The sequence below is a fragment of the Mauremys mutica genome, chromosome 4 (assembly GCF_020497125.1).
Source record: "Mauremys mutica isolate MM-2020 ecotype Southern chromosome 4, ASM2049712v1, whole genome shotgun sequence".
Taxonomy (NCBI): Eukaryota; Metazoa; Chordata; order Testudines; family Geoemydidae; genus Mauremys; species Mauremys mutica.
In genome coordinates this window covers 11598630-11623177 of record NC_059075.1, presented here as the reverse complement: position 1 = coordinate 11623177, position 24548 = coordinate 11598630, and the positions used below count along the sequence as shown (strand labels likewise).

Sequence of the window (24548 nt, the reverse complement as noted above, 5' to 3'; positions counted from 1 at the left end):
CACGCAGTGGGTTGGGGGGGGGGAAGGGTGTTGATTAGCAGGGAGCTAGCGTGGTATTAGCCATGCATTGGGGGGAGGGGTAAATCACTACAGAAGCCGAAAGACAGTGGCTTACCATGGCCGCATGCAAGCTGAATTCTGATGCCTGGACCTGTGTCTGTGAGATCTGTAACTCCAGAGCTGCAGGCACTCACTATTAAGATGAAAAATGCGACCTTGTAGGGAAATCACATGTGCTATGTAAGGTGAATAGTGCTGTTCACTGTGAAAGAGTATAACCATTGTTCTGTAAAATGTATCTTTTAAAATATTTCTCTCCCTCATGCAGCTGCAAATTTTTCAAGCGTCCCTCCTCCATCCCAAAGGCTAGCACAGATAAGGCGGAGGAAAAAGAAGACGAGAGATGAAATGTTCTCGGATATTATGGAAGTTACACGCAATGAAAGAGCTCATCTGAATGAGTGGAAGGACGTGGTATCAAATTACAGGAAAGATGCCAGTGAACGTGAGGACAGGAGAGACACCCGAGATGAGAGGTGGCGGCAGGAAGACCGGCAGGAAAATCAGAGGTGGCGGCAGGAAGATCAGCGGTGGCGGGATGCAACTCTGGGGCTGTTGCGTGATCAAACTGACATGCTCTGGCGTCTGGTGGAGCTTCAGGAACGGCAGCAGGATCACAGAGTGCCGCTGCAGCCCCTGTATAACCACCCTCAACCCTCACCATGTTCCACATCCTCCTCACCCAGATGTGTAAGAACACGTGGGGGGAGGCTCCGTGCACCCGCCAACTCCACCCCTGTGGACAGCCCAACCAGACGGCTGTCGTTACTGTGAAATTTTTTAATGGCCTTCTCCATCCTTCCTATCCTCCTCCCAAAGCACACCCTTACTTCTCTCCCTCTTTTTATAATGAATTAATAAAGAATTCATGATTTTTAAACGAGAGTGACTTTATTTGCATAAGTAAGCTGTACTCGAAGGGGGAGGGTGAGTTGCTTACAGGGAATGAGTCAATCAAGGGGGTTGGGTGTTCATCACCAAACACAGCAGTCACACTGTACCCTGGCCATTGATGAAGCTCGTTTTCAAAGCTTCTCTGATGCGCACCGCTTCCTGGTGTGCTCTTCTAATCTCCCTGGTGTCTGGCTGCGCGTAATCAGCGGCCAGGTGATTTGCCTCAGCCTCCCACCCCGCCATAAAGGTCTCCCCCTTACTCTCACAGAGACTGTAGAGAATACAGCAAGCAGCAATAACATAGGGGACATTGGTTTGGCTGAGGTCTGAGCGAGTCAGTAATGTCCGCCAGCGCGCCTTTAAATGGCCAAATGCACATTCCACCACCATTCTGCACTTGCTCAGCCTGTAATTGAACAGATCCTGACCACTGTCCAGGCTGCCTGTGTATGGCTTCATGAGCCATGGCATCAAGGGGTAGGCTGGGTCCCCCAGGATAACGACAGGCATTTCAACATCCCTAACTGTTATTTTCTGGTCTGGGAAGTAATTCCCTTGCTGCAGCCGTTTAAACAGAGTAGTGCTTCTGAATACGCGAGCGTCATGAACCCTCCCTGGCCATCCCACGTGGATGTTTGTGAAACGTCCCTTGTGATCCACCAGTGCTTGCAGCACCATTGAAAAGTACCCCTTCCGGTTTGCGTACTGGGTGCCCTGGCGCTGCGGTGCCAAGATAGGGAAATGGGTTCCATCTATCGCCCCCCCACAGTTAGGGAATCCCAGTGCAGCAAAGCCATCCACTATGGCCTGCACGTTTCCCAGAGTCACAACCTTTCGTAGCAGCAGCTTAGTGATTGCTTTGGCTACTTGCATCACAGCAGCCCCCACAGTAGATTTTCCAACTCCAAATTGATTCCCGACTGACCGGTAGCTGTCTGGCGTAGCAAGCTTCCACAGGGCTATCGCCAGTCGCTTCTCTACTGTGAGGGCTGCTCTCATCTTGGTATTATGGCGTTTTAGGGCAGGGGCAAGCAAGTCACAAAGTTCCATGAAAGTGCCCTTACGCATGCGAAAGTTTCGCAGCCACTGGGAATCGTCCCACACCTGCAACACAATGCGGTCCCACCAGTCAGTGCTTGTTTCCCGGGCCCAAAATCGGCGTTCAATGGATAGAATCTGCCCCATTACCATCAGGATCTCCAAAGCGCAGGGGCCCGCGGTTTGAAAGAATTCTGTGTCCACGTCCTCATCACTGTCATCGCCGCGCTGCCGTATCCGCCTCCTCCTCGCCTCGGATTGAAGGTCCTGGTTCACCATATACTGCACGATAGTGCGCGAGGTGTTTAAAACATCCACGATTGCAGTATTGAGCTGAGCAGGGTCCATGCTTGCTGTGCTATAGCGTCTGCACAGTTCACCAAGCAAAGAAGGCGCGAAACGGTTGTCTGCCGCTTTCAGGGAGGGAGGGGTGAGGCTGTACCCAGAACCACCCGCGACAATGATTTTTGCCCCATCAGGCACTGGGATCTCAACCCGGAAATTCCAAGGGGCGGGGGAGGCTGCGGGAACTATGGGATAGCTACGGGATAGCTACCCACAGTGCAATGCTCCAGAAATCGACACTAGCCTCGGACCGTGGACGCACACCACCGATTTAATGTGTTTAGTGTGGCCGCGCACACTCGATTTTATACAATCTGTTTTGCTAAACCGGTTTCTGTAAAATCGGAATAATCCCGTAGTGTAGACGTACCCTAAGAGAGGTTACAGCTGGGAGCCTAGAGTGGAACATGGAGGGGAATATAGGTGGAGGAGCCCTGAACTGTGACAGCATGGTCTAGCAGACAGGGCCAGAGACATAGGAGAGTAGGCGTCTATTCTTGACCCTGCCACTGATCTGCTGCATCACCTTGGGTAAGTCACTTCACCTCTCTATGCCTCAGTTTCCCTTGACGCCCTACATCTGTTTCAACTGTAAGCTCTCTGAGGCAGGGACTGTCTCTTGTTATGTGTATGTGCAACATCTAGCATACTAAGGCACCAATTTCAGCTGGTGTCTCTGGGTGCTACAGTGATACAAATACATGGTAATAAAGACAATCAATCTGAAAAGAAGCACACATCTTTAAAGTTTAGATTGGGTTAAACGCTAACTCAGGTGTTTCTCCTCAGTTCTGTCCACTCGTACTATGGCCCTCCGTGAATAAATGCCAACGGATGCTGAGATCCAAAGAGATCTTAGAGTATTTATTAAGGATACTGCTCTTTCGTGCCTATTCCGGGCCTATGTTGCCTATGTGGAAAAATGTCGAGCCCTTTTAATGTCTGGCTTTTCTGTTTGATGACCGCATGGCCTGAGGAACGCTGACTGTTAGAAATATTGGACTTGCAGAAGCTGGAACCCGCTGACCTGCCACAAGTAATCGCTTCCGAAAAGCTCCTCAGGCAGCAGGAAGGGGCAGCGGCCCGAAAAGCAAAGGTGGGTGTCCCCGCAATACAGGTAAAACTGGCACGCTGGGAAATTCAAGGAGCCCGCAGCTTTGCAGACATGTGCTTTGATCATTTACACGGCTTGACCTAAAGCCCACTGAAGTCAGTGCGAGCCTTCTACTGACTTCAATTGGGGAAGAGGGATAGCTCAGGGGTCTCCTAAAGCCAGGGTTGTGCGTTCAATCCTTGAGGGGACAATTTGGGGATTGGTCCTGCTTTGAGCAGGGGGTTGGACTAGATGATCTCCTGAAGTGTCTAATAATCCATGATTCTAATGGGCTTTAGATGAAGTTCATAGTCAGCCACTTCCCACCAGGCGTGCTGTGCCCGTCTCTCTCCATAGCCATTTATGAGCGGTCTCATTTTAAGCCCAAATCGTCTTCTCTATTACGCTCACATGACACCGTCGAAGCCAATGTGGTTGCACCCATGCAAGTGAGAACAGACCATGTGGTTGTTCATCCCAGGCGTTCTCAGCTTCGGCCAGCTGAGAGTTGCACTGGTGAGCAGACTGGCCACAACAATGTGGGGAGAGGAGGGGGAAAAGTTTGACCAGCTCTTTCGGGAAGTTGCCTGGGGCCGGAGTGTTCCATTTAGGGCTGGATCCTGGTTAAATCGAAGTCAAAAGTAAACTTCCTTTGGACTCGGGGCGGGAGTCGTTTTAGGCCTCTTACAGGTGCAAAATAAGAGCTTGTGGCTTCCCTCATCTTTAATTTTGAGCAGCCTGGCAGATGGGATCTAGGGTGACCAGAAAGAAAATGTGAAAAATCAGGACAGAGGGTGGGGGTAATAGGAGCCTATATAAGAAAAAAGACCCCAAAATTGGGACTGTCCCTATACAATCAGGATGTCTGGTCACCCTAGCTCTAGCTAAAGCAATTGCAGTCTAGCATCAGTAAGCCAAGGGGTCAAAACAACATTCACTAATATTGAGTCCCTCTGTTTTTGAATATTCAATGTGAGACACTTACGGCTTAGATCCTCAGAGGTAGCTAGGTGCCTCTCGCCCATTGATTTGAGCAGGAGTTAGACATCAAAAATATTGAGCTGGTCTGGGTGTTAGGGCCTGATTTTCAGAGGTGCTGCAGCAGGCAAACCACATTCTCTGTATGCGGCAATTGTCCACACAGTGCATTGGTGACATTGCACTGGATTTTACAGCTGTTCGTGTTCCTTTGCTGAACGCGCTTTTTGCTCATTGACTTTGATGAGTGCAGCTGATACTCAGCATCTTTGAAAAAAATCTGCTGTCTCCAGGTGAGCATCCAAAAACATGCCTCAAAGGAGGTGCCGCTTTCCGCTTGTGACTTAATATACTGCTCTGTAAAACTTCAGAGCTATAGCACAAACTAGAGTGGTATTTATCTATCAGAGCAAGAGGAGAACAGTGAGAATGCAGTACTGTCAACACCAGCCACTCAAAAATGATGAGCCAGCCCCCCCCCCCCAAAAAACCCATGAGATTTAAAAAAAATCTCATTATTTAAAAGTCAGTAATGTGGGAGCTGTAATTTTTCATCAGCTGTTGGCCAATTTGTGAGTCACATTTTAAAACTTCTCTGTAACCAGGAGGGCCAGAAACTGGGTTGGTTTGGTTTTTTTATATATTTGAGCTGAGATTTTTAAGTAATAACCTGATCCCAAGAGTTGGAGCTTTAAGAAAAACACCAAATATTGAGAGACTTGCAATAAAATTGAGAGAGTTGGCAACAGACCTCTGTATCTGGTAAGTGGCCTCTTCACGCATTGAAGGGAATGGGGTTGGATTTTAAAGCCGTGAGCTGGTGAGTTTGTTTCAAGCATTGCATTTTTTTTTTTAAATACTGTGCAAGGAGCTGGAGAAGCGAGTGCAAACTGCAAAATATACGTCTGGAAGACGACAGCACTTACACAAGCTGCAGATGTTAGAAATGAACCGCAAGCGAGAAGAGGTAAAGCTGCTATCTTGTTGGCTTTTGAAGGTGTTTGAAAGAGGGAACTGAAATGATAAAATCCATGCTTGGGTTCAGCGAGGCTGAAGTCAGCCAGTAGGTCAGGAGGTCCAGCTGCTGTTGCATCTGGATTCAGATCAGGAAGGGAGATGCTCAGGCTCATTTCTCTACCTGGCTAGGTTCTATATTACCAGCCTTGGTCTTCATTGTCTCTCTTGTGGCTTCATCTTTGTATCTGAATTTCCTCACTCTTCAGTGGTTGCCATTGTGCCGCCCAGTACTCAACTGGGAAAGTGAAATGAATGATTTCCTGATGACATCCACTCAATGTACTGAATCACAGACAATGGGAGCTGGCACCTTGCCTTAGAAACCATCCAAGGTGCCTGAAGTGCAGTTCTCTGGGCCACAGTCTCCTCTGTTATTGACTCCAGTGGGATTGGATTGATGTACCTAATTATTTGACCTTCAGTATGTGTGTCTGCGGATGCTTTAGAGGACAAAAGCCTTATGTTCATCTCAGACCTTAAACTGTGTCTCTCTGCCAGTAGGGAGCATGCTGGCTTAAGGGTATTGTGTCCCTCACTAGTTGTCCTCTTAATGTTGAGGACCCATTGTGATCGCAGCTGCTAGAGTTAGTCCAATGGCTCAAGTGATAGTGGCATATGAAGTGGTGGAGATCTCACGTTCAGGCCTGCCTGGTGGATGGTGTTTTCCTCCCTCTCCTCAAGGCAGCGTCAGGCCTTACGAGAGACAGTGTTTCCCAGTGGGTGGAGCACTGGACAGAGTGAGGAGACCTGGGTTTTATTCCTAGCTCTGCTGGATGACCTGGGGCACATGCTTTCAGTTTCCCATCTGTAAAATGGGGATAATGAGACTTTGTAAAGCATTTCAAGACCTTCAGAAGAAAGGTGCTAGACAGGAGCTTGGTATTCTGTATTTTTCTTAAATGACATGTTGGGAATGAGGCCAAGAATATCAATACTGGGCTGGGGAGAAGCACAGATTTCAGTATTTGTATTCAGATGGTCACTGGACTCAGATAACAGTTGAATCTAATATCTGTTATTTCCTGGAAAAACTGAACAATTATTCCTGATTTGAAATATTAGCCTTCGCCTGACCACTGCCTGCAGATGACCTGAGTATGACGGGTTCCCCCTCTCCCCGGGGTGTCACCTGGAACTGGGGTATCACTGAGCCCAGGCTGGTGGGTCAGTGGGCTCAGTGATACCCCAGTTCCAGGTGGTACCCCGGGGAGAACCCATCGCACTGAGAACTCAGGCAAATTTGCGATCTGACAGGGCCCAGTTCTGCAAACTTTATTTCAGCTCGTAAAGTTATTCAAGTGCCTATTTGTTTGCAGAATTAGATCGTTAGCCTAAAGCTATGCTGAGTTTAGCTGTTAAACCCTTGGAAAACGAGTTACCTATTTACTCCTCTATTGCTCATACAGATGAATCATTTACAAAGCCAGGAGGCACTGAAGAGAAGTCTCCACAGGGAGGAAAAAACCAACAAACAAAAAACGAGGGAGCTCAAGGCTAAGAAAGTCCTCGAAACTCTTCAGAGAAACAATTGCTCTGAAGGTGAAGACCTTGTCCCCATTGAGCATGATCAAACTTTTAATGGAGACCAGGGTACGTAGAGTCATTTTCCCATGAGATGAAAACTTACTTGATGCTTGGAAGTTTCTCACTTTAAGCCAGCCAGTGACTGGTGGCCTAAACAAGGGGTGGGCAAACTTTTTGGCCTGAGGGCCACATCGGGGTATGGAAATTGTATGGCGAGCCATGAATGCTCACAAAATTGGGGGTAGGGGTGCGGGAGAGGGTGAGAGCTCCGGCTGGGGGTGCGGGCTCTGGGGTGGGGCCAGAAATGAGGAGTTCAGGGTGTGGCAGGGGGCTCCAGGTTGGGGTGTATGTGTGTGGGGGGTGAGGGCCCTGGGGTGCAGCTGGGGATGAGGGGTTTGGGGTGCAGGAGGGTGCTCCAGGCTGGGACCAATGGGTTCGGAGGGTGAGAGGGGGATCAGGGACGGGGCAGGCTGTTGGGGCATGGAGGGGGTTCTGGCTCTGACTGGGAGTGGGGCTGGGAATGAGGGGCTTGGGGTACAAGAGGAGGCACTGGGCTGGGACTGAGGGGTTCGGAGGGCGGGAAGGGGATCAGGGCTGTGGCAGGGGATTGGGGCGCAGGGTGGGCTCAGGGGTGCAGGAGCCAGGCGATGCTCACCGCAAGCAGCTCCCGGAAGCATGTCCCCCCATCCAGCTCCGATGGGCAGCCAGGCGGCTCTGTGCATGGCCCTGCCCGCAGATGCCACCCCTGCAGCTCCCATTGACTGGGAACCGTGGCCAATGGGAGCTGCAGGGGCAGCGCCTGCGGACGGGGCAACGCACAGAACCGCCTGGCCACGCCTTCGCATACTTCGTAGAAGCCAGACGGGGGTCATGCCAGCTGGTTCCTGGGAGCCACACAGAGCAGGCCAAGCCCCCGACCCCACTCCCCGTCTGGAGTGCCGGAGTGGGGCAAACCCCCGACCCCGCTCTCTGGCAGGAGCTGAGGGCTGGATTAAATGGCCTGATGGGCCGGATGTGGCCTGTGGGCCGTAGTTTGCTCACCCCTGCCCTAAACCCCTGCAGCTATTCAGTCTCCTGGAATGCATCCTACATGTCGTAAAGATGGAGTTCAGAATGGCCTCCAGGAAGCAGAATTAAATATCGGAGCATTGCAATAAGTCGGGGAGCCTCATAGGGAGGAATCTCTGTACTTTCTTAGTTAATGGCTTCTGAGTATGTTAGAGCAACCACAACTCTGGCCCATGTTTAGGACCTATTTAGTTCTCTGTGCCTGGCCTCCTCTTTCACATACGCAGGGAAAAGCAGCCTGAATGTGACCCCACGATATCGGTCTCCCTTTACAAAAACGTTCCATAGTCAGGATCCAAAATACTCTGGAGAAAATCTTCAACTCCATTGCCTCTTTCTGCCACTCTGGCGATATGAAGGGGCCATAAAGTTACTAACTGGGCAGCTGAGATTCTGTTCCCCTGCACCCTGAACCTCTGCCATATTGATACGCTGTGGGCATTCGTGGGGAATCACTGGCGTCCTGCTGTGTTCCAGTGGTCCTCAGCAATGCCCTTGGGAACCATAACAAGCTGCTATGTCTTAGAGGAGCCTCAGAACTACTCTAGCTTGCGAGCAGGAGGAGGAATACCAGTCAGCAGCACCGCCAAGGGCTCAGAAAGTGCAAAAATGGCATGCAGCCAGCTCTGCCCCCTCCTCTTGGGTCCCGCACTGACTCCAGCTTGGCCAGAGCCAGGGACTGGGCCCTACATAGAATATCAGGGTTGGAAGGGACCTCAGGAGGTCATCTAGCCCAAGCCCCGCCCAAAGCAGGTCCAATCTCTCGGCACTGACTCTGCGGGATTGTTGGCTATTCCTGTAGAGTGCATGACTCTAAGGAAGTATTTGAGTGTTTATTTTCTGAGAGTTGCCAATTACTAATTAAGACATGCCCAGTTAATGTGGCCACCAAATTGAGTTACTAAGGCTGTTTCTTCATTGGAACACACAGACATTTATATCAGGAAAAACAAAACAAAATACCTGCCCACCCTAATAGAAAAGGACTGATTTCCCTGCATGGCACTTGGCCGAGTTCATGGACCTGCACAATGTAAAACTCCTGTATGGTTGCACTAATTAGCATACTGTAGAAGAGGAGACTCAAGGCTGGTTCACTCCCTTGTGGTGGACCTCGGTATAGTGGGCTCTCCTTAACTTCCCCCCCCCATCGACAGCTGCTCCAGCTCTGCAGTCGGCTGCTGGTTCTCTCCGGCCAGGTCACTTATAGCTCCCCCGTAGCCCCTGCGGGGTAACCAAAAGTCCAACAAACAATCTCAAACCATCTCTTCAGCCTGAGTTCTGAACCAGTATTTGTTTCCCCTCTGGTCCCTGGGGTCTTTGCACCCCCTTCTCCAGTGGCTGGTGGGAAGCCCAGTCCTCCAGCAACTTTTTTGGGTTCAAAAAAAGAACTAGATAAATTCATGGAGGATGTGTTTGCCAGATGCTGGGAATGAGCGACAGGGGACGGATCACTTAATGGTTACCTGTTCTGTTCATTCCCTCTAGGGCACCTGGCATTGGCCACTGTTGGCAGACAGGATCCTGGGCTAGATGGACCTTTGGGCTGACCCAGTGTGGCTGTTCTTATGTTCTCCTTCTTCCCTGAGTGCCAGCCCAGGGCCCTTTGAGAAATTACATGCAAAAAGGAGACAGACATGAGGCCTGATCCTGTACCTGTTTGGGGCAGGCTTTTCCAGTTCTCTGGACTGTCTCAGCCCCATGTTGACTGGCTGTTTGCTTCAACCTTCCCCTCCTCCTCTGTGTCACCCCACACCTGCCCCTCTTACCCTCCTCTCCCCCTCACCCACTTCCCTCACTGTCTCCTCTCCCTTCCCTTTTCTGTCCATTTAGCTGATCCTCTCCTAAATATATGCAAAATGAGAGAACCCCCCCGCCATGGAACTGACATGACATTTTCTGCCACCACATTGTTCACTCTACTTGTGTGTTCCACCCTTTCCCCCAGCCTCTGGCTGTCTTTGGGGCAGTGGCTGTCTCTTTGTTGTGTTTGTGCAGCACCTAGCACAATGTGGCCCGGGCCCATGCCTAGGGCTCCAAGGCTCTGTGATAATACGAGTACCAAACAGTTGCTCTTTGCTAGTGTAACCCTGACAGACCCTAGTCGTCGGTGGGCAGAATCGAACTGGGGAACCTCTGGAGCTTAGTGCATGAACCTCTACCACATGAGCTAAAAGCCAACGGGGTATTAGCTAAGGCTGAAGAGCAGACTCATTTTATCTCTCTCTTTAAGTGGTCTCGGTGCCACCAGATGGGACAGAGCACCACACCCAGGACGCGTGTGGGTTACACTGGGTCTCTGGATCCTCTCGATGGTGCAGGGAAGCAATCAGAACACCCTAAGCTTGTCCGTCTAACAATACGATTGTGAAGGGTTAGCAGAGAGAATGGCAGCAGGAGAGCTGGCCTCCGGGCATCTTATGTTCCTTTCCTTCAAACTCTTCTGAAGCCCCCCCATGACCAGTTTGGGCCGTGTTCCTGCCTGGGAACTTATCCGTGTTCTCGTTGCCGCCTGCCACCCAGCACATAGCCACTTGTGACGTGTAGAGACCCCAGCTGGCTGCCTGCTATGCAGTTGACCTTTTGGGTGGGGACCATTGACTCCCTGATGGGGATTTTTCCTGTTCTTGCTGTAGAATAGTGACACCCGAGCCCACACACAGCCTGATAGCAGGCTCCCCTCATCTCGCGCCCTCTGCGGACAGCCCTTCGCGGCCTGCCTCTTTTGACTCAGCCCTCTGGCCGGGTCACTCCACCCATTCTGGGGTAACAGAAAGGCCAACAAACAATAGTCCAGTGGCCTCAAGCAGAGTCTTTGGGTCCAAGTCCCGACTCAACAGTCCTTCCACTCTTGGCCTCGGGGTCTATACACCACCTGTTCCGGTAGCTGGTAGGGGAAGCCAGGCCAGCCCTCTCCTCTGGGTTCCAGTCCAGGCGCCCTGTGTAGACAGCAGGCAAAGCCACCTGCCCGTGGGTTGGCTTTCGCTCAGCCCCACCTCAGGAGTCTCCTTCCCCTCTGCTGCTCAGTCCCCTCAAGGCTGGTCCCAAGGCGTGAACTCTCTCCTGAAGCTCTTCTCTCCAGTTGAGCTCCCCCAGCCATTTGGGCAAACCCTCTCACAGGGTGCCCAATCATTAGCCACGGCTACCTGACCGCCAGCCAGTTAGGATCAGCTGGAACGGTAGCCAACTACTGACCATCGCAGGCAAGGGTGTGTCTGAGTCTCCTTAAGGGGCCAGCCAGCCTGTGACATTACCTTGTACAGCAACACTGGCCTTCTCTTGCTCCCAGGCTGAGCCTGAGACACACGGCTCTCTTGGCAAAAGCTTCAATTTGCACAAGAAGTGTTTGGAAAGCTGTCAGCACCCACTGGATTACCAGTGATTGGTTGCCTCTGGCCCACGTACATGGGCAGTTGGCCACCCTTACCAGCTACAACCCCTTCTCGCTGACTCATCTAACCTCTCCCAGAGGAGTTTCTTCAGCAGCTGCCTTCTTTCCCCTGGCTCCATTGGTGAATGGGGCAGAACCACGTCTTTGGGGCTCTGGATGGCACACAGCAGCATTAACTCTGGTCTTTGTACAAGACCAGCAGGCTGAGGCCATGTGAAGAGAGAATCCAAGATACACACATATTGAGGCGGGGAACAGAAAGCTCATGGCAAGAACGGTATGTGTAACATGTCATGCTTTTCCGTCCTTAGCCTTGCTGGGGAAGAGAAAGGAGCAAAAGCAGTGATCAGTTAGACTTCTAGGAAAACATTATGGGCATAACAAAACAAACAAACAACCAAACAAAAAACCAGGGCTTCCAGAAATTCTGCTTATATTTTCAATGCCATAGTTGTCCAAATTTCAAAAAAGTCTGTCCAGTTTGCACTCACGTCTCCTTAGCAATGTGATGGTGTCTCGGGGCGCAATCCTCATCACTAGACTGCTGCCTCCTCCGGGTCATGCTGGGGATTAGCTCAAGGCCAACACTCGCATCGGCACTCTGTCTCTGCTCCCGCCTGCGGCTCCTCTCTCGGCTCCCAGAACCGTAGCATCCTCTTTGCGACTCAGGCCTCCAGCTAGGTCATCATCTCTGTTTCTGCCTTCTCGGGGGCAACACGCATATCACTGTCCTATTCCCCAGCCACTTTCCCAGTGGCAAGAGTCGGGGGTGTGTGGAGAAAACCTGGGCTTGCCCACCCACTATTCCGGGCCCCAACCCAGGGACTTTGTAAATAGCAGCCTCCTGCTGCTCCTCTGTAACCTCTGTCAGTGCGGCTGTTTCCCTGGGCCATTTCCCCATGGCCCAGCACCTTCTTTGCCCTCACCTCAGGGCACTCAGCAGCTCAGTCCGGAGCCAGTCACTGCTCTGTCCAAGATGCTTCTAGTTCTCTCAGTCCTCCAGGGATGCAGGTCTTACTCCCTAGGCTCCTAGCAGCAACTGATCCTACTTTGCTCTGCAGCTCCCTTTTATCTGAGCCTGCCAGGCCTGGATTGGTTGCTCCCTGCAATTCCCCCCCCCGATTGGCTGTGTTTCACGCAGCCTCTCTGGATCCCTTGGAGGACTCACCTCCATTGCTTCTTCTGGGACAGGGCATGAGAAACCCCTGCTATGCCTGTGTAGGGTAGGCACCCCGTCACAGATGGGTCTAGCTGTTGGTGTGTAGGTGAGTGAGGGTCTCTGTGGATGAAATTTATCTGTCTGTAGCGTTGGAGTGCCAAGGCCCAAGCTCCACTTTCATCGTACGTGAGCCCTCAACACAGGCTTCTGCTGGCCACCTGCACAGGGCTGAATTTTACCTTTAGCCTCATGCCCTGGATGAAAGTGAGTGTGAATCTGAGATCAGATTCGGGCCCACTATTTCTAGGGGAAGATGGTGAAGAACCCCAAAGACTCAGGAGTGTTGCTGGACCAGAGAGGAAAGGGAGTCACAGCTGAATGCTGCTGGCAAAAGACATTTTAATTAGATAGCTGCCTTCAAAAGGCAACCTACTGTCCTAAAGAAACCCTTTAAAGTGCACCCTGTAGTTTCTGGTACACTTCGGTTAAATCTTTAACTACAGGCTTTCTCCACTAGATGCCTAGTTTTTACTGATTGGTGGGATGGCCACGCAAGGCACATTCTACTGTATAGGCATATTCCTGTGGAACTGAGATCACTGCATTCACAGGTCATGCCAGGACCACACTGCTCAGGGCGTGCGCTGAAAATAACACAAGCTGCAGTTCGGAGAGCCAGGAGAGTGCAACCTGCCTCCTGATGGAATCCCTTGAACTAGGCCCTTGCGACTGAAGGGCTGGAGTCAGCCAAGGACAGCAAAACAAATTCCAGCTAGCCCTGAAGTGATGCTGTTCCACAGAGAGGCCTTTGAGACTGAGGAGCGTCTGACTCCTTTTGCTGAAGAGTTTATACGGATGGCTCTGCTCAGTCCATGTGCGTGGTACTCACTATAGCAGTGACTCCGCCATAGCCTACCTGTCAGGATGCATTGTAGTCAGCCGTTGATTACGCTACACATATGGTACAGCCCTAGCAATTAATACAAATTCACGGTGGAGCGGGCTGCTCTCCCCTCTAATTCATTTGATGAAGAACTCGTTCGGAACCGCTTCTCTGAGCCCTTTGACTCTGTTCACATTTTTTTTTTCACACTGGCCTGATTCAGATCTCACTGTCAATGGCATAAATCTAGAGTCATTTCAATGAAGTTATGTAGATATACGAGTGTGAGATGTGACTCAGGTGTAACACCGACAGGCTCTGGTCGGCAGTGGACAGGAGCGAACCTGGGACCTCAGGAGCTAAATGCAGGAGCCTCTACTGCATGAGCTAAAAGCCTCAGGGCCCTTAGCTAAATCTCTAGCAGACTCATTAATCTCTAAGTGGTCTCGGTGCCACTAGAGGGGACAGAGCACCACACCCAGGAGGTGGGTGGGTTACCCGGGCTCTGAGTGTTTTGAATTTGGGCAAGATTCTAATCTCTGCCGTAATAATGCCATTAAAACATTATTGTTTTGTATTGTGATGTAGCTGGAATCAGAATCTGGTTGCTTTGTCTGCCCCTTTATCGTTCTTAGCACAATTTCCCTTCCACTTTGCAGGGTTCCTTTTCTTGATTTATGAAGACCCAGCACAGTATAGATCATTGCAAAAGCACTATTGTCATAATTACATCAAGTATCTTTTGCTTATGCTGTATAATAATAACTAGCAGCTGCAGGCCTGTGCCGTCTCACAGCTGTAAAGTCAAGGCTGTAAAAAAGCTGACAATGTCCCAGATATTAAAAAATGGACAGTTACCGACTGCATATGCCAGTGACAATTGAACCTGCTGATATTCTGAACCAAAAGAGCTCTCAGCCCTGCCTGTAGCTGTTTTTCTCGCTTCACACTGACTCAACAGACATTCTAGGCTTCAGATTGCTCTTTGGGGTTATTGGGTGTGCTGGTTGTGCTGTTGAGTGGGCAGTTGTGTTGAGCAAGTTGCGCTGGGAGATTTGTATTTATTTCTACAGGCAGTGAGTGAGTGGGGATGTGCTGCAGGGAAGGGCTGTGTGTGTTTCGGGTTACTGTGTGTCCTAGTTGTGGTGTCGCATGGGTGGTTGTGCTGATTTATGGTTGGGAGGTTGTGTGGAAATTTGTGTTCATTAATGCAGGTGGCAGTTGGGTCCATGGGGGCGCAGCTGGGCCAAATACTCCCCCCTCTGTGCAGGCTCCCTCATACAACCAATGAAATTGTTCCAGGCAAATTAGCTGTAGAGTCAGGGCGGTGATTGGTTGCATTACCTCTGATGTCACAATGGTCTAGGATGCGTGACGTGGTGTAGGTACATGCCTTGCTGCAGCTGTACACAGTACGGGTGTAATTCATAAAGGCAAAATGGTTGAAAACTTCAATATTGGATGGTAACGGACGGTGAATCCCAATAATGATTGAACTTGGTGATACTCTGAACAAAACGAGCTCTCGGCCATGCCTACAGCTGTGTCCATCGCGTCACACTGATGCAAAAGACATTGTAGACTTCAGAGTGAGACACAGAGAGACATTCCAGGGATTTTATTACCTCTTTTACCACTTAGACAGTGCTTTCCATCTGAGACACCTTACAAGAACGGGCAGATGGGCCTGCAGTTAGGACATTTGTCTAGCACTTGGGACACCTGGTGTCAATTCCCTGCTCTGCGACAGACTTCCTGTGTGCCCTTGGGTATGCCACTTAGTCTCTGTGCCTCAGTTCCCCATCTGTAAAATGAGAGGGAAAACACTTCACAACCTCACAAGGGTGTTGTGAGGATAAATACATTAAAGATTGTGAGGTGCTCAGACACTATCATAATGGGGAGGCATATAAATACCTTAGATAGGCAGACATGATTGCTGGCAGTAGAACCCAGGAGTCCTGACTCCCAGCCTTATGCTCCATCTACTAAACTATGCTGCCTCTTATCACGCCATATATTTAATAATTATGCCCCTATAAATATAGAGCTCAACCCTGCCTGCTGTTCAGCACTCTGGCCGGACCCTGCAAAGTACATAAGAACTTGGGCTTGATTTCATTGCAGCCAGTCATGTGCATGAAGTTAAGCTCGTACTTAACTATTTTGCTGGCACAGGGCCAGCGTACTCCACAGCTTTTGGGACCAATTCACACCACTTATAAAAAAGGGGTTCTGGGAATGAACAAATGTTGTACATAAAAGTATAAAATTTCCCCCCTTTATGACTAAACAATATTTGGTTTAAAATTTGGAAACAGCAGAATAAATAGAGGTGGGTGAAATTTTTTGGTCAAAACTTTTCAGCGAAAAATGCAGATTCGGCGACATTGAAACAATTTGTAAATTCATGTCGATTTGCTGAATTGTTCATTTAAAATATTCTGAAAACATCAGACGATTTCATTTGGTCATTTTCAACTTTTTGATTTTTCGGTTCAAAATGACTTTTCATTTCAAATTTTCCTTTAATTTAATTTTTTTTATCCAAAAAAACCCCAACAATTTTAAATGGTTGAAATCAAAATGAAATGTTTTGATTTTGTTGAAACAAACGGTTTCATGTGTCTTGAATAAAAAAAAATTCAACATTTTAATTCACCAACTTTTTTTTTTAATTTTGTTTTCAGTCTGACCTGAAACATTGTTAAAATTTTTCAAAATTGCAAATGAACCAAAAAAATATATTATTCAACCAGCTCTAACAATAAACACGGTATTCTAGTACTGGAGTTATTCCCAAATGTATCTGTTGTGTCTTGTGCTCTTTATACCAGTGGTTCTCAAAGCCCATCTGCCACTTTTTCAGGGAAAGCCTCCGGTGGGCTGGGCCGGTTTGTTTACCTGCCGCGTCTGCAGGTTCAGCCGATTGCGGCTCCCACTGTCCGCGGTTCGCTGCTCCAGCGCAATGGGGGCTGCGGGAAGCGGTGCGGGCCAAGAGATCGGGCGAACCTGCGGACGCGGCAGGTAAACAAACCTGCCTGGCCCACCAGGGGCTTTCCCTGAACAAGCGGTGGCCCTAGTTTGAGAACCACTGCTTTACACAACAACAATATGAAGAAAGCACAATGGGCTCATTTGGAGTCATATGATCATTTTTACTAAACATTTATGACCACTCAGAACCTAACTACATACAGGTGGCTACATTAGCTGGTTTCTGATGGCTTCTTGAACATAAACATTTTGAGCACTACTAGAAGGCTCAGAAACTATTTAAAGGGACATTATCCTTTTCCTATATGCTACAGCATCTACTTACAGTCTGAGAATTTTTTTCACATAAGGAGAGAAAAGAAAAATTATAGTTTGCTTAGCACAAATTTTGGAATTGGGCCCTGGGTTCCTCTGATGCGATTCCACCAATCCACAGCAAGTCCTTGATAAATCATCTGCAATTGGGTGTGCAACCCAGAATAATTAAGAAGAAGGTTTTCTTGTTTTTAGGAAATACATGGGATGGAGAATTCTTGGAGCGACACGAGATGGCTGAATCCTATCCCAGCCAGAACAGTAAAGTGGAAATGTGGTTCGTAAAGCACCAGGAGCCACAAGATCTATTTTGGGACAGCTCTAGCACTGACTCGGATGACTGGAGAAGAGAAGAGAGAAAGCTGGGTCGCAGACCTGCACTAGTGAGAACCAAGACGGAGAGAATCCCTCTGTTTGATGAGTTCTTTGATAAGGAATTCTAACTGCAAATGAGCCGGGTGGGACTGGAGTCATGCACTGAAAAAGCTCAGTTCTCGGATTATGCTTTAAACCCACTGGATGGATAGACAGCCGCTGTTAAGAATAACTTCTCTTGTGAAGTAAATAGAGTTTGTGCAAGTATGAAGAAATACAAAGGAACACTGCAGATACTGATATAACCAAACCCATTTATCTTTGCAGGTCTCGAAGGGCCACTATTGTGAAGGTGCATCTGCTTTGTGGAAAAATATAATGAGAAATTCAGGGGTATATACAACAATATACTGGAACGGAAATTATTTATCATGCAGCTGTTTTAACGCAGCTAAGATGGGGGCACATAGGGAGATGCCATTGAACAAGAAATAAAGGGTAAGACCAGTCCTACAGTCCTGAGACACACAAAATGCCCATTGATTTTGGCAGGAGTTTTGTGTGAGTTTGGATTGTGGGATCAGATGACCCGACTCTCAGGAGACTTACTCCCTCTTCTTGTCTCACCCCCCTGCTCACCTTTGCTCTTCTCTTTTAAGACCCTCTTTGGGGGAGAAACACCTTCAAGGTAGCTCCTAGGGCCTAGCCTGGCACATCCTCACCCTTTTCTCCTATTGACATTTACGAGTACCTAAGCACACGCACAAGAGGAATTGTGGAATTAACAAAACAGACGCCTTACCTTGCCATTCAGTCACACTTTGACCTCTCCGTCCTCTTGTCGGTATGTCATCTAATTAGCTCAAGATCTGCAAGTGACCTTTGGCCGGATTCTGACTGCACTTACACCAGCATAACTTAGTTGACTTCACTAGAACTACTCCTGCTTTATAAAGATATCAGAGCACAGTGGGGCCGGTTGCCGTCATCTGTCTATAAAGAACCTAGCAACAAATAGTAAATAAAGATACATCGAACTTAAACCCACATTCCCGTCCCTCCATTTTCGACCTCTTTTATCCTTCAAATTAGGCCATTTACTGTCTATACACTTCGACAGCCCCATCGTTGTAATGCTGAGCAACTCACAAACATTAATGAATGTAGCTCACCACATCCTTGTTAGGTAGCTCAGTATTACAATTCCCATTTTACAGATGTGGACTCAGATATAGAAATATTATGGTTGGGATTTTCATAGGAGCCTTGGGGAGTTAGATACCCACCGCCAACTGTATTTCATTGGGAGCTGGGTCTTTAACTCCCTTAGGCTCTTTTCAAACTCCCAGCCTAAGTGGCTTGCCCAGGATCAGAAAGTCTGTAGCGGAGACTAGATTTGAATCCAGATCCAGGTCAGAGTCTTAACTGTGGGCTTGTACTTCCTTATCCCCTCTTTCCATGCATATAACTGCCATGTAATGAGTCGGACTAGATTGTCACAATGGTCCCTTCTGGCCTTATAATCTATGAATTTTTGCATCTTTGCCTGCTTCAACTATGAGAAAATAACTGACACTGTCCCAAAAGTTCAGACTAGGTACAGTGATTGCATGACAACCCCCCCACAAAGCAAACGGAAACCAAAATCGAATCAAATGTTAAAATAAAACAAAAAAAGAGATTAATTTTGAGAAGACAACAATGTAAACAGTAAAGGTTGCTAATGACTAATGACTGTTTTACTTGGATTCTATGTTTTAAAAAAAATATCTCTGTGAACGCTTTCCAGATTGTGAAAGCTTTATTGGGTAAAGAGAAAAGTCAGTGGTTTAATGGGATGGAACAATTCACCTGGCACTAGGCTATACACCTGTCCTCTAAATGATCCCACATATTTCCCTCTTGTGTTCCCATCTGTCAACAATTAAGCTATAATTGGTGGAAATGGAATTTATCCTAGACAAGTGCTGATTAGTTTAGCGATAGTTGGGTTGGAAGCATATGGAAAAACTGCACACGGATAAGAATATGTGGAATAATCAGTCCTTTTCACATATTCTATGGGAGGAAAAGATATGTAACATTAATGGATCAAAATGATTACGTATGACATACACTTATCTATGGAAAAAATGTTTGCTGTTTTTCTTGCAGTTCAGAGTTCTTTGATGCCAATAATGACAATTTTCAAATGTACTGATTTATTCTAAATAATTGTAACCTTTACAGAGGCAGACTGCAACTCATTTTTACTCTGATACTTTCTAACACTGGAAATTAAAATGCTTTCCTTTCTGTTAAGCCTGGAATTTAGAGTCTCCCACTCACCCACACACATATACACACCAGCTGTAGCTCCACAAAAGAATTTTGATTGTAGTGGTTATCTTTGGAGAGCCACAGATTTCAGATGGTTGCTACCTTCCTATAATTTTAAAGGTATGTCATTATGATTGGCTATTTATACTGGGTGAAATTCACCCCATAGAGAGGGGTACATTTCGCCTAGTAAGAACATCCACACACAATACCAGTACATAACGCTGGCAAATTTTGCCTTCTATTTGGCAAACCCTGATTCATTATAATTCTAATGCAACAGAAACCCTCATATCTGCTTTAGGAGACATAACTCCGCTCAAGCCTTAACATAACGGAAGAGGCGTCATCAGAAGCATGCAGAACGTTGGGAGCTGTCTGTAGTTTAGTGACTAGTACGAGCTCATCTGTTTCTCAGTGCACTGTCACTTATGTGTTTATCAATCTCACAGTGCACTAACGGGGTATTTTTAAAAGTGGAACTAGATTTCAATTCTGTAGGACATTTTCAACCAGTTCTTAAGCATGTTAAAGCTCAAGTGCAACCCTAACATGAAAATCTGATGTAAGCACAGGTTTATTCAATGGTAAAAGTGGCGTTAATGTAGAGTTAAGATTGCTTGGTGGTATGTCGTCCCTTTGCGCAACATTGAGTTGAGCAAAACTCAAACTTTTGAAAACCAGGAAATGGAGAATTAAGGTTTGCCCATGCGACCTTAACTCTGCCCTTGTTCAGCAATGCCCCAATACGCCCTGTAACCACACCTATCTTTACTCTGCCTGGCCCATTCACTCTTACCCACCAAATCCCATGTCATGCCATTAAAGAACAAATAGGAAAAAAAATTAAAAATTGCCTGTGCCACCTTCCCTCTATCCTCTATTGAACAATGCCTCAATATGCACGTAGCACATACTCATGTTGGTCCTTGGTACTATAAGCTTCAGGAGGTTCTAGATTCTGGTGCACACTCACACACTTAGCCAACTCCCCAGAAAGAATACTACACATGTTCGATCTAAGAACCACTTCACATTATGGGCAACCTTAACTCTGCATTTCCTAGAGCTTTAGTTTTGCTCAACTCAGCATTCTGCAAGACAATGACATATCACCAAGCAACCTTAACGCTATGTTAATGCAGTTTTTTGCCATTGAATTTCCTAGGTTTTTTTTTTGGAAGATGCACGGATATGTTGTTGGTAGGAGTCATTTAGGCAGTTGTACATATTATGTCCCACTATTAACCAGTCACCTCTTCAGCCCCCATGTGCACACACTCACTGTGCCCCACCAGTCCTTCTCCAGAATACCTCCCAAGCCATGCCCCCGACCCACTGAAAATGTTCCCCCCTAAAACCTGGCACCCTCCCCACTACTGTACCCAGGTCTCCTCAACACAAGCAGGGAATGCATCTCCCTAAAGCCTTGACTCCCTGGCATACTGTAGTAGGAAGAGAGCCTGAGACATAAGCCCTTATATCAGAGGCCTGGTATGAGGCAGGACCTGCTCACAGAATCTGGCAAGACCAGGGCTAATATTGCAGAAATACACATTCCTAAGAAGTGCAAGTCACAAAGTACTCATGCAAACACATCCTAATATCAAGTGGTAACAGAACATCCTAATATCAAAGATGGTATAAAAACTTTCCCCAAGGATAACAGGAACACACTGACCCTGCCTTAAAGATAAGGCCGGGATGACAGTACGTAATAAAAATGTTTTAATCGAATCAACAGGTACAGGGTGATGGGTAATAACTAGCTACGTCAGGGGGCAGTAACTAACTATGTCAGAGGGGCAGTACTAACTTGTTTGTATTGGGGTATAAAGATGTATCTCAGAGCAAGTATCTTTGTCTAGCCTAGGGAGGAATGGAAAGTCCCGCTGTTCACTGAGCTGGTCCATTGTTACAGGCATACATGTATTAGTGGTCTGGTAGAGTCTGCAGGATGCCAGTACCATGCTTCGTCGACAATAAACCTGGGTGGGTGCCTTCGTCCCTTCCCGAATCTTGTGGTCATTGGAGGGGTTCACTCGAGGTCTGCCGTGCCAGCCATCTGCACAGGGCTGGGGCAGCACACAGAAGGAACACACACACACAGCCAAACATCTGTCAACATCTAACCACACATATCAATGTTTCTATTGCTGTTACTTCCCTCCTCTTATAACCTGACTCATATCCAGGGCCTGGCGTGAAGGACAACTATGTGACAGTGGAAAAGTTCTGGGGTGCTGGAAGGTTGGGCTCCACTGGCAGAATTGGGGGGTGCCGTGTCTCCCTTACCTGAACCCCCAACCTCTTTCACCTCGCCTATCATCCATCCCCGTTTACCCCTCCCCATAATCCTTTCCCCTTTCTACACACCCACTCCACTGCCACCTAATACACATTCCTTCCCAGGATGCATTCACTTGTCTAATTTTTTCCCTCCAAAGACTTCAATTATATCCCCCCCAAAATAAAATTATCACCCATGACTCACAATCACAGCAACCTCCAGGCACTCCGTCCAAAGCTCTTTTTGTCTTCGGTGGGGGCTTGTGATTAACTTACCCTTCGATATGTTGATTGAAAGATGAGCTCACATCAGCTATCAAGAAGCGTGAGAGTCATCCAGCCATTAGAACCTTTCAGTTTAACAGTACAAGGCATCAGAAATAAACTGTGCTTGGAGGGACAAAATCTTGGGAACCCCTTGGTCAAGTGACCCCAAATTTGAGTCACTAAAGCTGTCCCACATCCCCACAAGGCACACCACATTTCAAAGGAATCCAACTAACCTTTTGGATTTTAGAGCACTTACTGCAGTCGAGCTTTAAAGCTTAGAAAATGGCAGAGCTGGAACCCTCTCGAGCTGTTTTTCTGCATTGACATGTGCACAGTGCAAAAATATACATTTTCTTAAATACCGTTCTCAAGCTGGGTCCGCCGAAGATTTAGGGGGTACCATGCACTACCTTGGGTAAAGCTCAATAGACTGAGACCATTTTGACTCAGAGCTCATCAACGGTTTCTTCAACTCTGGGCAAAAAATTCCCCCAAAACCAAAACCATACAACCCCCCTACAAACGTCTTTAAAAATGGCTATTTTTTCAGGGATTATATCTCCAGAACCCCTGGCTCTAATTGACTACAAGTTTAGGTCATTAACCCTACCCTGCTCCCTCCAGAAGAACACCAAATCTCAGACAAACGCAATGACACACATCAATTTTAGAAGACTTAGAAAGGCTGATCTTAAATAAATATCATGATGCAACTTTAACTACAATCTTACTCCCTTACCACTATAATATTCCAAATGCCCTTGCTAACCAGTGTGCATGAGGACATCATTTAGCATAGAAATAAGTAATAAATGTATCTTGTTAGTATATTTAGGCTCTGCGACATCCTTCCGGCAACACCTGATTTACTAGCTTCAGTGGTCACCATTATAAAGTCAATGTGTACCTTTAGTCGACATGTAAAATCTAAAATACTACAGTTATTTCCTATTCTAAGCATATGGGAAATGGCAATGGTATGTTCACTTATATTGTGTGGTAAATGTTGGCATAGGTTGATTTTCTAAATGGTAACCATAGATACCATGGGTTGTGATGACACTTGTGTTATTTGATGTCATAGAATTATGCCTGCTGGGTAGAATGTAGCTAGCAAGCCAGGAAGTGCCATGAGGAAGATTTCACAGCATGTAAAATAAGTGTTTAAGTGGTTAAAATGTAATTCTGAATAGGAGGTGTGGGGGGAAGGAGCGTGCTCAGTACAGCATCTTTGTAGAATAAAATTGCCAGCCTCTAACCAACCTCTATGGAGCAGGTGAGAACTACGATTTTCAGAGGCTTATAGCTTGACTGAGTTTGGGTGGAGTTTTCCAGGGATGGCAAAAGGCAAAACTAGCGTGATGCCTTTGCCAAATTTCAAGTCCCTGCTCCAAAGCATAGAGTCGCTAGAGCTTCTCAATGAAACAGTTGTAAAAAAATTTTAATATGGGCAAAAAGAGGTATTTTTTTCCTGACCTCATTCTCAGAAATAGCAGAACCATTTTAGCTTTTTTTTTTAATTCATCCTGAGGCAGATACTTGGCCTATGAAATTTCAGCCTAAACGGTTAAAGTTTGGTAAAGTTATAAGGAATTAAAAACAGGGCTTTAGAATGAGAAATGTCAATCAATCTTAAATATAGGCATAGTGTGTGTGTATAGTACTGTCATTGTTCACATGCCATGAAAAATGGTTTCAACATGCTGGCTTAGGAGAAGATTTAAATAAACATTGTTGAATGAATCCTAAGCCATGTTGTCATTGGATCTCACCAAATAGTTTGGACTGACATACTTCCTTAAACTTCATGGGATCTATCCAGGGCCGCCCAGAGGATTCCGGGGGCCTGGGGTCTTCAGCGGCGGGGGGCCCTTCTGTTCCGGGACCCGCCACCGAAGTGCCCCGAAGACCCGCGGCGGGGCCCCCCCGCCGCCGAATTACCGCCAAAGCCGGACCCGCCGCCGAAGTGCAGCCCGGTCTTCGGCAGTAATTCGGCGGCGGGGGGTCCCCGCCGCAGGTCTTCGGGGCACTTCGGCGGCGGGTCCCGGAATGGAAGGGCCCCCCGCCGCCGAATTACCGTCCAAGACCAAGCTGAACTTCGGCGGCGGGTCCCGCTCCGTCTTCGGCGGTAATTCACCAGCGGGGGGTCCTTCCGCCCCGGAGCGGAAGGACCCCCCGCCGGCGAAGACCGGGAGCAGAAGCAGCTCCTGCGCCCGGCCCCGCAAGAGTTTTCCGGGCCCCCCGGAACGAGTGAGGGACCCTGCTCCAGGGCCCCCAAAAAACTCGTGTGGGGGCCCATGTGGGGCTCGGGGCCTGGGGCAAATTGCCCCTCTTGCCCCCCCCCTCTGGGCGGCCCTGGATCTATCCTGCAAAGTGCTGACTGGACTGGACTGGACTGCCCTGCCCTCTGTGGGAGCTGCAAGGGCTCAGCACCATGCAGACTTAGAGGGGAGGGATAGCTCAGTGGTTTGAGCATTGGCCTGCTAAACCCAGGCTTGTGAGCTCAATCCTTGAGGGGCCACTTAGGGATCTGGAGTAAAATCAGCACTTGGTCCTGCTAGTGAAGGCAGGGGGCTGGACTCAATGACCTTTC

General features: G+C 48.0%; 1 protein-coding gene across 2 annotated transcripts in view; it reads left to right on the top strand.

Annotated features, from left to right (window-relative positions):
• CCDC198 (coiled-coil domain containing 198) overlaps positions 1 to 23682 on the top strand; it is a 34242-nt gene extending 10560 nt beyond the window's left edge. For both annotated transcript variants that reach the window (XM_045013921.1, XM_045013922.1), the window contains 4 exons: positions 3347 to 3433; positions 5277 to 5375; positions 6832 to 7015; positions 16958 to 23682. In XM_045013921.1, the coding sequence (XP_044869856.1) occupies positions 3347 to 3433; positions 5277 to 5375; positions 6832 to 7015; positions 16958 to 17205 (618 nt within the window). In that variant the 3' untranslated portion in view covers positions 17206 to 23682. The remainder of the gene's footprint in view (positions 1 to 3346; positions 3434 to 5276; positions 5376 to 6831; positions 7016 to 16957) is intronic.
• Positions 23683 to 24548: the final 866 nt, after the last annotated feature.